Consider the following 17,506-nt stretch of genomic DNA (forward strand, 5'->3'; position numbering starts at 1 on the left):
TGTCACAGTTTAGTATGGTACTGGCTGTCACCTACCATACTTTGGATCCATTGTACAGTTGTACTTGAAAGTTTGTGAACCCTTTAGAATTTTCTATATTTCTGCATAAATATGACCTAAAACATCATCAGATTTTCACTCAAGTCCTAAAAGTAGATAAACCAATTAAACAAATGAGACAAAATTATAATACTTGGTCAATTATTTCTTAAGGAAAATGATTGAATATTACATATTTGTGTGGCAAAAGTATGTGAACCTTTGCTTTCAGTATCTGGTGTGACCCCCTTTGCAGCAATAACTGCAACTAAACGTTTCCGGTAACTTTTGATCATTCCTACACATCGGCTTGGAGGAATTTTAGCCCATTCCTCCGTACAGAACAGCTTCAACTCTGGGATGTTGGTGGGTCTCCTCACATTAACTGCTCGCTTCAGGTCCTTCCACAACATTTCGATTGGATTAAGGTCAGGACTTTGACTTGGCCATTCCAAAACATTAACTTTATTCTTCTTTAACCATTCTTTGGTAGAACGACTTGTGTACTTAGGGTTGTTGTCTTGCTGCATGACCCACCTTCTCTTGAGATTCAGTTCATGTACAGATGTCCTGACATTTTCCTTTAGAATTCTCTGATATAATTCAGAATTCATTGTTCCATCAAGGAAGGCAAGCCGTCCTGGCCCAGATGCTGCAAAACAGGCCCAAACCATGATACTACCACCACCATGTTTCACAGATGGGATAAGGTTCTTATGCTGGAATGCAGTGTTTTCCTTGCTCCAAACATAACACTTTTCATTTAAACCAAAAAGTTCTATTTTGGTCTCATCCGTCCACAAAACATTTTTCCAGTAGCCTTCTGGTTTGTCCACGTGATCTTTAGCAAACTGCAATTTTGTTAAAGCAATTAGCAATTTTTTTTTTGGAGCAGTGGCTTTCTCCTTGCAACCCCACCATGCACACCATTGTTGTTCAGTGGTCTCCTAATGGTGGACTCATGAACATGAACATTAGCCAATGTGAAAGAGGCCTTCAGTTGCTTAGAAGTTACCCTGGGGTCCTTTGTGACCTTGCCGACTATTACATGCCTTGCTCTTGAAGTGATCTTTGTTGGTCAACACTCCTGGGGAGGGTAACAATGGTCTTGAATTTACTCCATTTGTACACAATCTGTCTGACTGTGGATTGGTGGAGTCCAAACTCTTTAGAGATGGTTTTGTAACTTTTTCCAGCCTGATGAGCATCAACAACTCTTTTTGTGAGGTCCTCAGAAATCTCCTTTATTCGTGCCACGATACACTTCCACAAACATGTGTTGTGAAGAGCAGACTTTGATAGATCCCTGTTCTTTAAATAACACAGGGTGCCCACTCACACCTGATTGTCATCCCATTGATTGAAAACACCTGACTAATTTCACCTTCAAACTAACTAATTAGTAACTGCTAATGCCGATGTGTAGGAATGATCAAAAGTTACCGGAAACGTTTAGTTGCAGTTATTGCTGCAAAGTGGGTCAAACCAGATACTGAAAGCAAAGGTTCACATACTTTTGCCACTCACAAATATGTAATATTCAATCATTTTCCTCAATAAATAAATGACCAAGTATAATATTTTTGTCTCACTTGTTTAACTGGTTTATCTTTATTTACTTTGAGGACTTGAGTGAAAATCTGATGATGTTTTAGGTCATATTTATGCAGAAATATAGAAATTTCAAAAGGGTTCACAAACTTTCAAGCACAACTGTACATTTCCTTTAAGATCTTTTCTAACCTTTCACATACCAACTATCTTTGGTTAACTCTTCTCCCATATTAAAAGCAGTGTAGAGTAATAAAGACTTTGACTAACAGACTTCATAAGAGCACTTACCACAAGAGGTGAATTACAAGAATTTATCTTCTTGACATTAAGAGTCTACTACAATGATTTGATTAATGTGTTTGTGTGTTTTTGCTAAGCTAGTTGTTAGTGGGTGTTGATGGAGAATGCTGACTGACATCATTGTACAGTAATTTTCATGGGTTTCACTATATGACAGTCCTCAAACTGATGCTGTTGTAGCATTAAAGTAAAGTACATCAAAACTGCTACTTGTGTGTCACCTATCAGGTGAGTTTGTAAATACTGTATAAGTTAACTGCAGTGGGTTGGCACCCTGCCCGGGATTGGTTCCTGCCTTGTGCCCTGTGTTGGCTGGGATTGGCTCCAGCAGACCCCCGTGACCCTATTCGGATTCAGAGGGTTAGGAAATGGATGGATGTATAAGTTAAATGCAGCATGCACAGTAGATAATGGACTATCTGTTAATGTGTGCATTCTTGCCACCTAAACTATAGATTGGCACTGAACAGCTATGCACCTGATACTATAGTCCCTAAATGCTAAATATAAAAAAACTGTTGATGCAAAGATATTCAAATAACCATGTAGAAATAAAAGATTGGATGTCCTAAACTGGCCATAAAAGGGTATATCTTAATTTAGAAACAATTATCAAATTAAAAAAAACTTTTGAATGTTTTTAAAACATAATTTAAAATAATCTTTGCCTATTTTTGTAATCCTTTTAAGGTTAATTTTAATCTTTCAATACTGACTAGAGATGATGTAATAGTTTTTGAACAGTTGTATAATACCTGCTGTGTTTAAGCTCAACTTTAGTTTTGTTTGCTATTTGCCCTCAGTAAGAAAAAAACAAAACCAATAATTTAAAAAGGGGCAAAGGCAACAGAAGATAAAAAAAATATTAGAATGCTGGAAAAACAACATGTTTCATTGTACAACAAATCGTACCACATACAGCAGAACAAAAATACCCACTATAATTATATAGCAGAATGTACAGGTGTGAAGTTCAAAAATAAAAACAAAATCAATACGCAGAGTAATGTTGAACAAGAACTTACCAATCAGTGTGTTTTTAGCTATTCATATCGTATATGGATTAGGCATACAAATTTTTTTCCGTTCACAATTTAGTGCTCTATGCTGTGCTGCTGGACAATAAATAAGATTATAATATTATTATGGCACAGTTATTATTTTGTTTATTTGTTCATTTAGAAGGTATGTCAGATTCCTTCAGTGTTCCTAGAGGTCTCACAACTCTCTAAACAACATTTCCATCCTCCAGTATATCGTTCACTTATAATACCGAACAGTGACAAGCTGTAACCACAAGCAACAGTAATGCAAATTCAACCTACTCTACGTATGTATCACTGCTGCTTGAAAAAACATGATTTATCAGGAATGGTTTGAATGTTCTGATAAGCACCTTCTGTTTAATTTATTTTTGTTTTATATGAAAACACATAATGAATTATAAAACACAAGTGAAGTTATGCTGCATAATTTTTTGAAAGAGGTATTTTTGGAAAGTGCTATTTGTCCATTTTCCAAGTCTTATTTTTCCAGTTAGAGGGTTCACATGCTCCTGCCCACCTCAACCACATTGTGTGCTGGAAGACTGAACCAACCCTGGATGGAACACCAATTATCCTAAGTATTTAGAATGTGAAAAGTAACCGAAGAAACCAGAAGAAAGTGAGAATGTGTACACTCCACACATACAACACTCTGAGTTGACTTCTGTCTTGCTATGGACTCACGACATGAAGCATCACCGTTCAAAGATTTGTATTGTGGTGAACTGCCAGTGGTTAGTCTCGAACCTGCAGCACTTGGCTCAAAAGTGAGTGTGTCGTACCATGAGCTAAATGGAGAGTGCCATCAGTCAGCCAAGAAGAGCCTGACTCTGACACTGTGAGTGATGCACTTCGTGGAGATGTCAGCTGATCTCTCTCTCTCTCTCTGTGCCCGCCTCCAAATTTTTCCATGCAGCATCACCATAACAACATCAAATTCAGTACCCTGAGCATGTGATGGAGAAGCACTTACAACTGTGTCACCAACACCCCAAGAGTTATTCTGAAACATAAAATATCCCAGTAACATACATCCATTAATCACCCCCAAAAAAGATGCTATACAGGTAGAATTTCTGTGGACCCAAGCAACAATGATCCCTTATATGTTGAATCCAGATATCATTCAATTCTTGCAATATGTGAATAACTGCTGACAGTTAATTATTTTTTTTTATTACCTTTCAGTTCTTTGTCATTGTATTTATGGGTACTAGAAATGATAGCTGCCTTCAGTTTTTCCACAAGAAACTTTACTACGGACATATTCCAGGCTGAGTGCAGGCTGAAAGACAAATAAACCAATGAAAAAATAAATCAGTAAATAAACTGATCATTGAGCAAATGCTGTAGTTCTTCATTTACATTAGTGTCTGTTTTAATATTTTACTTACCTCTCAGAGCCATTAAACCTCTTCTCATTGGACTCATGATTGTGAATGTCGTGCACCCATTTCTAAAATAAGATAATACAGCATGTTAAGACATATAAAGACAGGCAGAACCTCTGTAATGTATATAGAGAAGACACAGTAAACCGTCTTAGTCAACAGCTGCATTTTCCAATCTATGTTTTGTAGTATCAGTGAGCCATTTGTATCTTGTTCCATCTTGTTCACAGGATAATTCCTGCCTGTAACTGGACCTTGTCAGGGATGCCAGGGGCAACGACCCGGCCGGGACGCCGTGAGGGACTGGATGTGGGTCTGCGCCCACCCTGGATCACGTGGGGGCCGCCTTCCTGGTTGCTTTGGGGGCCACAGGTTAAGGGCATGGAAGCCCCACCCTGCAGGGGCCCGTGGTCACCACCAGGAGGCGCCCCAATGCCTTGGGGACCTGTTCCCTCAGCACTTCTGCCACACCAGGAATGCCGGGAGCCACCTGGAGCTCATCCGGGAGACTATAAAAGGGGCCGTCTCCCTTCATTCAAGGCTAGAGTTGGGTGGAAGAGGACGAGGCAAGAGAGGAGAGTGGAGGCGGCCCGAGAAGAAGGCATTGCGTGGTCAGGACTGTGTTTGGGGTTTGTGCACTAACTGAACTGGGTCTAAGTGACCATTTAATTGTAAATAATTGTGTAAATAATGTGTGGTGGTATTTAACAACATGTTCGCCTGTCTGTGTCAGGGTTGGCTCCACAACATCTAGCTAACATCCATTCATGGCCACTGGCTCCCTTAATATCTGACTTCCTCTTCTTCTTCTCTTGGCTGCTCCCGTTAGGGGTTGCCACAGCAGATCATTCCATATTTCCCTGTCCTTTGCATCTTGTTCTGTTACACCCATCACCTGCATGTCCTCTCTCACCACATCCATAAAGCTTCTCTTAGGCCTTCCTCTTTGCCTCTTGCCTGGCAGCTCTATCCTTAGCATCCTTTTCCCAATATACTCAACATCTCTCCTCTGCACATGCCCAAACCAACACAATCTCACCTCTCTGACTTTGTCTCCCAACTGTCCAACCTGAGCCGACCCTCTAATGTCCTCATTTCTAATCCTGTCCATCCTTGTCACACCCAATGCCGATCTTAGCATCTTTAACTCTTCCAACTCTATCCCCTGTTTTTTGTCAGTGCTACCATCTCCAGCCCATATAACATAGTTGGTCTCACTAAACTGACATTCTAAAAAATAAGAGTGTAAAATCTTTGCAAATACGTTTCATAAAAATTCTTGCCAAATTACACAGTATTTTTATGTTTTAACATATTACCTATATAAAACAAAATGATATTTTCAACTAAAGTAAGAGTTCTAATACAGGCAGAATTTAGCATCAGCATAATAAAATGTTTGGAAGAAGAACCAGAAGGCAGAAGAGTTTTCGTACAAAATGGAATCTGGGAATCACCAGTGTAGAGTGGGGTGGAGGGTATCGCCAATGATCATGAATTAGGGATGCTCCAATCAGGTTTTTTTAAGGCCAATGCTGATCACCAATTTCAGGTTACTTGATCGGCCAATTCCTTTATTTTTTCTATTTATCCCTGTAAAACACTTTTTACACTAACCTCCTGCATAACCAGACAAACAGAAGTTTTATGACCTATATTAAAGTGTATTGTTATAATTAAACTATAGACCACAGGTGTAAACTGTTAATTTTTATAAAAAAAATTAAATTCTGAAATTTATTTCTCAGTGACCATAAAATACTAAAATAAATAAAATTTCCTTAAAATACATACAGTATTCCCTCGCTATATCGCACTTCGACTTTCGCGGCTTCATTCCATCGTGGATTTTAAATGTAAGCATATCTAAATATATATTTCGGATTTTTCGCTGGTTCGCAGATTTCTACAGACAATGGGTCTTTTAATTTATGGTACATGCTTCCTCAGTTTCTTTGCCCAGTTGATTTCATACAAGGGACGCTATTGGTGGATGGCTGAGAAGCTACCCAATCAGAGCATGTATTATGTATTAACTAAAACTCCTCAATGATATACGATATGCTTCCCGCGCGATGCTTCGCACACTTAAAAGCTCTAACAGCCCGTATTGATTTTTAATTGTTTGCTTTTCTCTGTCTCTCTCACTCTCTCTGACATTCTCTGCTCCTGACGGATGGGGTGTGAGCAGAGGGGCTGTTTGCACAGTGGCTGTTTGCTTAGAAGATACGGACGCTCTTCTAAAAAATGCTGAAAGACTACCTTCACATTGCGCCCTTCCTTGCGGCCACTTTATCGCGGTGCTTGCATACTTAAGAACCCTATTGATTTTTGATTATTTACTTTTCTCTCTGTCTCTGACATTCTCTGCTATGTGCACTCCTTTGAAGAGGAAGATATGTTTGCATTCTTTTAATTGTGAGAAAGAACTGTCATCTCTGTCTTGTCATGGAGCACAGTTTAAACTTTTGACTAAAGGGTGTTATTTCATGTCTAGAGGGCTCTAATAATGTTAAAAAAACGTATTTAGAAGGTCGTAAACAGGTTTTCTATGCTCTAACTGCGAAAATATTAGATTTATAAATAAACTTCGTAGAAATTCATTTATCGCGGTAAAGTCTGAAATAGATTAACTGTATAACTGTGCGGAGAATATTTATAAACAGTGTGGGAGAGTCTTTAAGGGCTTAAAATGTATATAAAAATAACCATACAAACATATGGTTTCTACTTCGCGGATTTTCACCTATTGCATGGGGTTCTGGAACACAACCCCCGCGATCGAGGAGGGATTACTGTACTTTGTCTAATAAAATGTGTACAAAAAAATTCATTCATAATACATACGACATAAATAAATTCAAATGAATCTCATAATTACCAGCTGTCATATTGTTTAGTTTTTTCTTTCTGTAATGTACCTATTTGAAGTAAGGCTTAATTGAAAACAAAAATTTCCACCATTTCTCTAATAACAAATACTATATATATATAATATATATATATTTACAGTGGAACCTGTAGAGACACACACACACACACAGAGGTGCACGAGAGACACACACACACACACACAGGTGAGGGATAGAGAGAGGCACACACACAAGCGGGCAAGACAGAGGCACACACACACAAACACAGGCACACCAGACAGAGGCACACACACACACACATAGACACGCGAGACAGAGGCATACACTCACACAGGCACGCGCTAGAGAGAGGCACACACAAACACACAGGTGCGAGAGAGAGGCACACACACTTCTGTTTACAGTGATCGGTTCACAGCGTTCATTGTGACAATGTTACTTTTCTTGGTGGTTTATTAAATTACGGATTTTCAAATGTTCATTTTTTTTCCCTGTGCTTAAAACTCATTAAAAAAAAGTGTTTTTAGCGAGCGGTTCCTAGCACTATAGCATGAACTATTGCAGTGTTAGTTCAAGGTTTTCTTAGTGTTATTCAATGTTTTTACATTTAGTTTACTATTACGCTGTGCATTCTATAGTATAATTAACTATATTTGTGCTTAAAAACTTAAAAAATACATATTTACATACAGTTCGTACGGTCTGGAATGGATTAATTGTATTTACATATAATCCTTTGGGGGAAATTGCTTCGGTTCACAACCAAATCAGTTCACGACCAGAGTTATAGAACGAATTATGGTCGTGAACTGAGGTTCCACTGTATATATATATATATATATATATATATATAATCACAATCGATTAATTGATATTAGCAGTTAAATGCTGCTTAAATTAAATATACATGCATGAATACAATTTAATCATTTTAAATCATTAATTGCACTAGATCTTTTTTCAGTTAAAATATACATTTACAATATTTATACAGGTGAGGTTTATTCCTTCGGTATATCAACTAGACATTTGTTTACATGGCAAGACGTTTGCTGCAAAAGAAAAAAATAAAAAAGACATGCTCTGGCTCAACTACCATAATACCTTGCTTAAAGGAGTACAACTAAATTACCATAAAGCTTAGAAAAGCAGAGGCTGAAAATATTGATTTTGGTGAATAGCCTTTTTTTTAGTGAAAATCAGCCTTTTCTGATTGGTGGCCAATCAATCAGAGTTTTTCAAGTATTTCAAGCCACAATACTGTGTGTAAATTGATGTCAATAAGTGGAACTCAGATGTTCATTCTGTTCAGATGTTCAGCCGACATTTCTGCTACCTTTCCAATAAACAAAATGTCAGATTTCATAAATAATTTTCAATTTTTTTTTCAACTTGACTAATTTGTTTCATCGTTTGCATCTAATATAGATGTAAATGAGTTCTCAAAAGGTACATATTTTGAATAAACTTGAATAAACTGTTTTATTTTCTATTGAGCAACCTAATTTTTGCATAGTATGATGAACTTTACTTCTAATTTGTCACATCTGTGTCTACATTGAAAAATAAGTTGCTTACTTATTTCCCAAACTAATAGACAATTAAAAGCATCATTATTTAGGCAGATCATAATGGTATTGGAATAAGAAATACAGTTACACAGTCTGAAAAATTAATAAAAAAGCATGGATCAATTAGGAAAACTAGGGCAAACTTACGGACAAAACCACATCTCTTTTTCGTCTTTTTCGCATTTTCAGGCCATTTACTCTTTGTGATCCCAAGCTGGAGTTTCCAACACTTCCAGTTGAAAGGCGACAAACTGAACCAGCAGATTCTGTAACTTCTCTCCTCTGAGAATGATTTGGTACATCGCCAACCACAGCACATTTTCTCCCTCTTGTGCCAACAGAAATGGGATTGGAAAAAGTATGTCCTAGAAAAGCAGGCCTGTTTAACAACAACAAAGACTGCTGTGATCCCTTTTTTGTGACATCTTCATGGCTTGTTACAGAAACACTTTTATTAGAGGTATTAAAACATGTTGCTACTGGTTTTATGCCAACAGTGGTACTGTTGTTGTCACTCCTGGTTGTTGAAGTGCTGTTACGGTTGCCTGAAGGTTGTGGTCGTACTGTGGAGGCAGTCTTGGGGCTTTGGCCTGTATTTGAGCCACTAGTGCTAGATAAGAGCAGAAGACTAGAAGACGGTGCTACACAGGTAGGTAGGCAGTTTTCACTGAAGGCTTGGCATGGTGGTTGATAAGGCTGTGCTGAATTAGATGTCAAATCAGAGTCTATAGAAGGAAGACTTTGTGATACTATGGAAAATGTCTCCTGAGTGACCTGTAAGTGACAAGGACATGAAATAGTGAAATGCATGTGCAGAACAGAACAAGGTAACAGAAAAACATCTTATTGTCATTGGATTGTATATTAAAAAACCCTGCCTCTTCTGCATCAGTTTTATCCAATCTTGTTAAATGAAACATAGAAACAGAAAACACACCTTAACAAAAATATCCATGATAAACTGGAACTCTAAATACCTAATAAACAGTTTTGTGTTAAATGTGTTGTGATTGCAAAGCAGCCAGTAATTAAGAGTGACCAGGAGAGGAACAGATAAGGGGTCAAAACCTGATCCAAAAAAGCTGTGTGACAAACCAAAATAAAAGATTAACTCAGAGTCAGAAAAGAGAGATTCAACCTTCACAAAGAATTTTCAGTAGCATAATTTTAAAAATGCTTTATCCACAGCTTGGATAGAAAAGGATCACCCTGAAAGACATTTTATACTGTCACAGCAAAATTGGATTCATGACCTTCAAAGACACACCCATGACAACTATGTGTGCTCTTACAACGGTAAATATACACAACCTTAAACAAGGGTGAAAACGCCCCCAAAATAATAAACCATTCCAAATATTGACATAAAATATCTGGAGAACTAGCAGAAGAAACAATACACCTACTCATATGTTTGTCCTTTTTATCTATCTTGTGCCCTGTCTGCTATTTTCATACATATGTAGTTATTATATTTCTATAATCCTTGTGTTTATCAATAAGATGGGGTATTCTGTTTCTTACAATGAGTGGGCTTCAGTTACCTTGATATAAGTCTAACGTTTATAGCTCATCTGCTACAGAGAACGGTGTGGAAAATGAAGAGGAAGCCTTTTCAAATTATTACAATTAATTACAAGGCATTGCTGAATGCAAAACTGATCATTAATTAACCAAGTTAGAATTCTCTTCTTTTCCTACAGTTCATATAGGTTTATATAGGTTCTGTAGATTCAGATAGATGTGGGTTGGTCTTACTAGATGGGAGTTGACGAAACCGGACACACAGATTAAATAAAGTGTATTAATCATGAGTTGACCATGGCATGAATCACTTTTTAGGCTCAGCGATCATCAAGCCAAAAGTAGAGATAATGTTAAACAAGAAGAGGTAAAGCTCCAGAGGCTCTTTTAAGAGAAGGAGGATTGCTAGAAAAAGGTAAATAAAGACATAAGCAGAGATGTATTAAATGCTCCTACCAATGTGGATGGAAGAATAATGGCCTATGTATTGAATTCAGTCCAGGAATTGGCCTTGGCAGTATTTGGTGAGTTAAGATGACGCATCATTTGAAAACAAGGCATGACTCAAGTTGCTTCAGAGAAGGATCAATGAGTATACACAAATTCCACAAAAGCTACTAAGAAGCGAATTGTTTTCTAAAAGAAACAAAAGTGGAGGAGGAGTTAACATGTAAAATATGTAACATAAGTATTATAAATATAACTGAAGAAAATTTTACACAGCAGTAAAAATGCAGGGAGGAAGTTTTGTGGAGAGTCATATGAGTGAAATGATAAAGAAGGAATTATTCTCACTGGGCCAAGACTGGGGAAAAAGGAGTATTGGTGAAAGCAGAGGATCAAAGGATGAAAAAAGAAAAAAATTCTCAGTCTAATAAAAAAAAAAAAAAACAGTAGACCAAAAGGAGAAGATGACATTACTGAAGAAATGATTAACCGTGTGGAAGAAGAGAAGGGCATTCATCCCCTCTCCCTTTTTCACTGGGATGTTAGAGTGAGAAAGTGCCTGAGGACCAGGACTAAGAGCTGTTTCCACATTCAGCAAAGTGACTTTCATGAACTTTGGAAATTATTTCACAAAACGTTCCTTAGGAATTAAATAACAAAGATAAATGGTGACAAGGAAGAAAGATTACTTGGAGAATATTTAAATCTTTACTAAAGACATATCTTATAGGGTTATATGGTCACTATTGTCATATGTATGGAATACACACTCAGGTCAAATCTCAGGATTTCTTTTTGACAGCTTTTATAGTATATGAGAATAATTTACTATATTTAGCTGGAACAGTAGATAGATAGATAGATAGATAGATAGATAGATAGATAGATAGATAGATAGATAGATAGATAGATAGATAGATAGATAGACCCCTGGCTTGTCGATTTCAGTTATGTATCTATCATTGTCAGTTCAAACAAAACAGTCTGCTTTGGTTTTTTTTTTGTTTTTTTTTTTCTAGTCTCCATTGCTGTTATGGATGTGTAAATGCAAGCTGCAAATGAATGTATCACATAGTGGACACTTTTTCTTGTTTTCTTTGATATGCATATGCCCCAGGACAGGTAATTGGCTCATCATATGTGTTTTCTGTTATTTTAGCTGAGGACAGATACTTTTATAAACAATGTGAAAATGTTTGTGTGAACAGAGGTCATTTTTATTTAAAACATTGTTTTTAAATGAAAATGTAGTAGTGTGAATGTACCCTAAGACCAATCAAACATTTACAGAAATGTAAAAGACACCACTCTAAGTCTGAATGTTACTTATGTGGTGAGATATGTAATGAAACATACCATCATGGATTAACCATAATTCAGTAAGAAACTAGAGTATTTATAAAAATACATAATATTTAAGAAAAGTAATGATTATGCAATAATGGAAAGCTATGGCATAGTGGAAGCACTGCTGTTTCGCAGTAAGGAGACCAAGGTTAGCATCCTGGGTTCTAACCACATGGAGTTTGCATGTTCTTCCAATATCTGTGTGGGTATCCTCCCATTGTCCAAAAAGATTAGTTGAATTAGTAATGCTAAACTGAATCTAGTGTGTGTTTGGTGTGTGTGTTCGCCCTGTGATGGACTGGCGCCCTATCCAAGGTTTGTTCCTGTCTTGGGCCTTTTGCTAGCTGGGATAGACTCCATCCTCCTCCATGACCTTGGTCTGGATTAAGTGGGTTAGAAAATGGCATGACATGACATCAAGTATAAAATGAAACATTATTGTTTATGGGTCAATCATAACCTAAGCCATATCTTAACCACACTACAAAATGCATAAAATTTAAGGAAGACGGTCTCTGGTCAAACAAAAATCTATGTATTTAATTTATTTGATTTGTGTACTGAATCAGTAGCGCTTCATTGCCATTATAACTCATTAAATTGCCAACAATGAACTCCCTAAACCTTTCAGTGAGATCAGGAGGGCCCTAATGATCCATTTTTATGGGAACGATGAACACTGATGATGTCCATTAGATGAACTAATAACAAAGCCCATCAGCAGAGCTATTCTTATTTAAGTCAGGATATACCAATCAAAAGCTGTTTATTTCAAATAAAAAAACACACAGAATTCTAACATTGGCATCAACTCAGTAATTCAATAAACATTTGCTCCAAAATGCAAGTCACTGCATGTTAGTCAGTTATTGAAATAATGTTCATGAAGATAAACATAAGATTACAAAGGAAAAATAAAAAATAAAACAATTAATTACCCCATGTGACTGTATGTATTACATTATATATATGGCATAATTATTAATGTGGTATGAAACAGAATGAAATGAATCGGTAAGGAATACAGTGCTGTTGAGTTGTACATGTTGGTTTTCTCATGGTAAAATGTTAAAAAGGGGTGATGCAAGAGCAAAGACCATCAAAGCAGAATGCTGAACTTTGAAAATAAATCTATTTTTAGAGCATGTTCACACTTAATTACTATTGTAATCTTTTTTCCCTCTGAGGTGATAGCCTATTTAGGTTATCAAACAATGAAAGAGGTAATTAATTAATGTTTTTCATATTGCCTGCTCATTTCTGTCTAAAGCACTACACTTTCACAAAAAGACTTGAAGCTGCTGCATTCCCTGAGATCTGAGACAATCAGTGGCTGATGTGCTTTTTTTAGCTGATATCCACTGAACAGGAACCATTTCAATTCCATCTCAGTTTTAAATGTGCCCTTCCAATAACTGTCCAATTGTACAATATAGAGACAAATGCAATATAACACATTTTCATCAGAAATATTGAATTTTTACAATGTTGTAAAAACGCTGGTTGCTTATTTAAATCCTACATTCATACCCAAAATACATGGAATTGTAAAATATTTTTTGAGTTTCAAATACTGCATTTAAGGCAAGAGTAAATATTTAATATTCTAGTGGTATATCTCTATCCATTTTCTAAATTCACTTACTCTTGCAATAATAATAATAATAATAATAATAATAATAATAATAATAATAATAATAATAATATGTTTTATTTGCAGAATGCCTTTGGGAGCTAGAACCTACTCATTAAGCATTCAATTCAAGAAAGGAGGCAATGGTGGATTGAAATAGGTGGGCAGCCTACTGCAAGACACAAGCAGTCACACACCACATACCAAACACCACACTCACATGCAGCCAACCAGTCTACCAAACTGTATGTCTCTGCACTTTGGAACTGCACTGGAGTGTAAACAGGAAATCAAAACAAAAAGGTACATATACCGTCTCTGAAAGACGACACCCTAACATCTAACTGGGGTTTAGGGAAGTGAGGAGAAACTGTATGGTAAATAATAAGAAATTATGTAATCTCATTTGTAATGTTGTATTTCTATTCACTGCCATCAGATCAAAGATTCTGAGCTGGCTGCAAGGACCATACAGAACTGTATTTTTAAGATTCTAAAGTAAATTGTAAAGTATCACTGTATGCCCTTCTCGAGGGCTACTTAAAACAACAATCAAAAATAAAAACACCTCACTGCAAAGTGAAAACTGTTACATTCCATGAATAGAAACTAGATTCATTCAAATACATTTTTAAAGTACATCTATTTAAAGTTAATTTTAAATAAGACCAGCAGTTAATGGGTTTACATTGTTCAGCGAGTTGGCTTTGATGGTACTACATTAAGTTTATTCCATTCCAAAGCCAGAATTGAATCAGTCATCAATACATCACTGTGGTTTGCAAGTCCAGTTGCTTTGTATATATACAGGTATGCTTACTTTGTGTACTTACACATACGCTTTACTTATTATAGGAATAAATGATATTTTCACAGCATGGTAATAGAAGTCAGAAGCAAAGGAGTTTCATCTGAAAGCAATAAGCTAATTATTTTCGAACAGCATATGCATTAACTGGGCATGGGGATGAAGGAGAAAGGAGGAACTCTGATATATATATTTTTTTTATTTCTGATATGTGCTGAAGCCGAGATTAAATAAATGGTTGTCTGCCTGCTCCCAACAATCAATCAGCATGAAGTATGTTCTTATTGACAGTTAATTTAAGTATACTGGGTTGTGTGACATTTATAAAAAGAGTTCACATTGCCCTGTGCCAACTCCAGCTGACACTGCAACCCTACCCTGGATAAGCAGGTTAAGAAAATGGATAGATGGATATTGCACAGTGAGTCAAAGGAGTGGAATGAGCCGGTTTAAAGTTCTGCACCTTAGCTCCATCAGTTAAACTGCACTGTCTGGCCAGATACAAAGGCTCTCACCTCCTTGCTTGATTGCTGAGGCTGGTTTGTCTGACTGGCTCTATCCACTCCTTGTGTCGTCAATGTGGATAGATAGCTACAGCTTCTCTGTGGTATTATTCCTGCAGTGGCTATAGACCTGTGCTGGCCTGTTGTAGACACTGAATCCTCTGATGTCACACAAGGTACTTCCACTTTTGAATCCATACTCCTTGACAGCAATGGATTTTTGTTCAGAGAATTCATATCCTCCTGGAGTTGTACCAGTATCTCATGATTTTGACGAGCCAATGTGAGAGCACTTTCTGCATTTGTACATGCAAGATCCACCTGAAAACAAAGTAAAACTTTGATAAATCATTAAATGCATTTATCAAATGTGAAGTATTTCAGTTTAGCTGATCTAACATTTTCAATATTTATAGGTACCTGCCTTAGTCACCTGCATTTTAAACTTCTTCTTCACCAGAACTGGTTATTCGTTGGGAACCAGCAGTCAAGAAGGACAGAACCTTCTAAGACGGCTCTAATGCTTAGAGAGCAACATGACTAACAAGTCAAGCAACTCTTTTTTTCTATGCTGTGAATTTTTCATTTTTCTTAAAAATAAATGGAGCATCCAAGCTAGGACCTCAATCCGTCATCTGTCTAAAGTATATTGTTTTCACATTTCATAAATAAGGTGACAACAAATGCTATCTTTTTCTCTCCTCAGTAAATATTCAATAGACAATTTAATACCCACTTTCTGATATATGAGATGCAGCAGTTGCTCCGTACTTGTTACAACTGAACCATGGCCAGTCATGCTGACTGGCGTCACCGTAGGTGTCAATCCCACACTTGTACTGGTAGTTGATGTCCCTGTCCCTCCCCCACTTACAGGTGGAGGAGTAAAGAGGATGGTTGCACTGAATGACATCGTAATAAGTCAGTTTGCTTGTCAGATATTCTGCTGATGCTTGTCCATGTTTCACTTGGGCTCTGTGTTACAATCTGACACATATAAGTTACACATATCTGTTTAGTTCACAAATGAACAGCTCTTCAGTTTTTCTTCCAAAACAGTTGTAGCAATTGCTCTTCTATGACCTGTAAAAATGGGAGAAGAAAGGGTGAATAAAAAAATCAGTCATGTACGACTACAAGCATACAGTACGTGCATCAATCGTGTAATGGACAGAATGGCATCCCGACTACCTTTCCCTTACTTAGGCAGCAGGCCAATGTAATGAATTGCACAATAGTGAAGAGCAACAGAACTGGTATCCCTGCAGCAATTGATGGAAATCACAAGCCTAGCTGGAATACTAAATGACAAAATGGATGGAGCATCCAAACCGGGATAAATAATGGACTCTTCCCCAATCAGGAGACCACATATATGAGACAATGGGACATTGCCTCTCACATGCAGATTGTTCCCCCATATGCTGGGTGACAGCATCACTTGTGGCGAACCCTGGTGAGGAGGCCTGCAGGGCAGCATGGGAGTTGTGGACCCATAAAACTGGCATGCTGGGTTCCATGGAGGCCACCAGGGGAAATTGTCGGGCTCAGGTTCCGCCTGACTCAGAAGTGCTTTTTCCAGAGAAAAGTAGTTGGGACCGAAAGAAGCCTGTTAAAGACACACTGTTCAAAAAATACTTGTTTTGAACCTGGGGACTTGTGTCTGTGAAGTTCTGTCTGGGGTTTGGGGTTAAGTGGCACCCCCTAGTACATTAAAATAATCACATAACCCAATTTGTTTGCACTGCGTAATTATATGGAACTATGAAATGAATGCCATTTTCTCTTACACTTGTGTATCTTGTCAGGTGATATTCTATATGATGAGTGACAATGAGAATTTTCACAAGTGAATGAAAGTTCCAGGCAATATTTAAACAATAAAGATTCTCACTGCCAGGAAATCTGAAAGGGTAAATTTTTCTTAATATATTCAGCCACACTTTACTCCTCCCAAAGATGGTCAACGATATCAGACATAATGGTTTTCTAAACCCACAAACGGTTTTGTTTCTGAATACTTCTTATAGAGAAAGATCATCAAGATCATGAAAGATCATCTGCAGTGAGTCAGGAATAGATAAAGATAGGCTGAGAGGAGCAGGAAGCTAAGGCAAGGGGTCTATTCTTCTCCTATGAACTAAATGTAAAATGGGAAAGTCTTTCCTAATGTTTACATAAAAGAAGTTAGTGCTATAATATTAGGATAATTGAGTGAACTGGCAGTGACTGTGATGTATTCTGTGTGAAATGAAAACACAAGCCTTCTCCTTCGTTGTGACTTGTATACTGTACTTTCAGCTATTTACAGCAATGTACATTAAAAGCATTAGATTATTTTTTGAAAACTGTTTGACAAGTTAACTGTTTCTTACAAATATTTCAAGGTACACAAACTTCTAAAAAGGTTCATTTAACATCTACTACACAGTTAATTCAAGTTCAAGTTCATTGTTGTGTGCACACAGTA

General features: G+C 37.1%; 1 protein-coding gene across 1 annotated transcript in view; it reads left to right on the plus strand.

Annotated features, from left to right (window-relative positions):
- The window catches only part of ap1g2 (adaptor related protein complex 1 subunit gamma 2), a 47,465-nt gene extending 30,572 nt beyond the window's left edge, over positions 1-16,893 (plus strand). Inside the window, exons 8-10 of the mRNA XM_039744338.1 lie at positions 685-696; positions 16,110-16,112; positions 16,869-16,893. Of these exons, the coding sequence (XP_039600272.1) occupies positions 685-696; positions 16,110-16,112; positions 16,869-16,893 (40 nt within the window). The remainder of the gene's footprint in view (positions 1-684; positions 697-16,109; positions 16,113-16,868) is intronic.
- Positions 16,894-17,506: the final 613 nt, after the last annotated feature.

This window comes from Polypterus senegalus, chromosome 1, assembly GCF_016835505.1.
Source record: "Polypterus senegalus isolate Bchr_013 chromosome 1, ASM1683550v1, whole genome shotgun sequence".
Lineage (NCBI taxonomy): Eukaryota > Metazoa > Chordata > Cladistia > Polypteriformes > Polypteridae > Polypterus > Polypterus senegalus.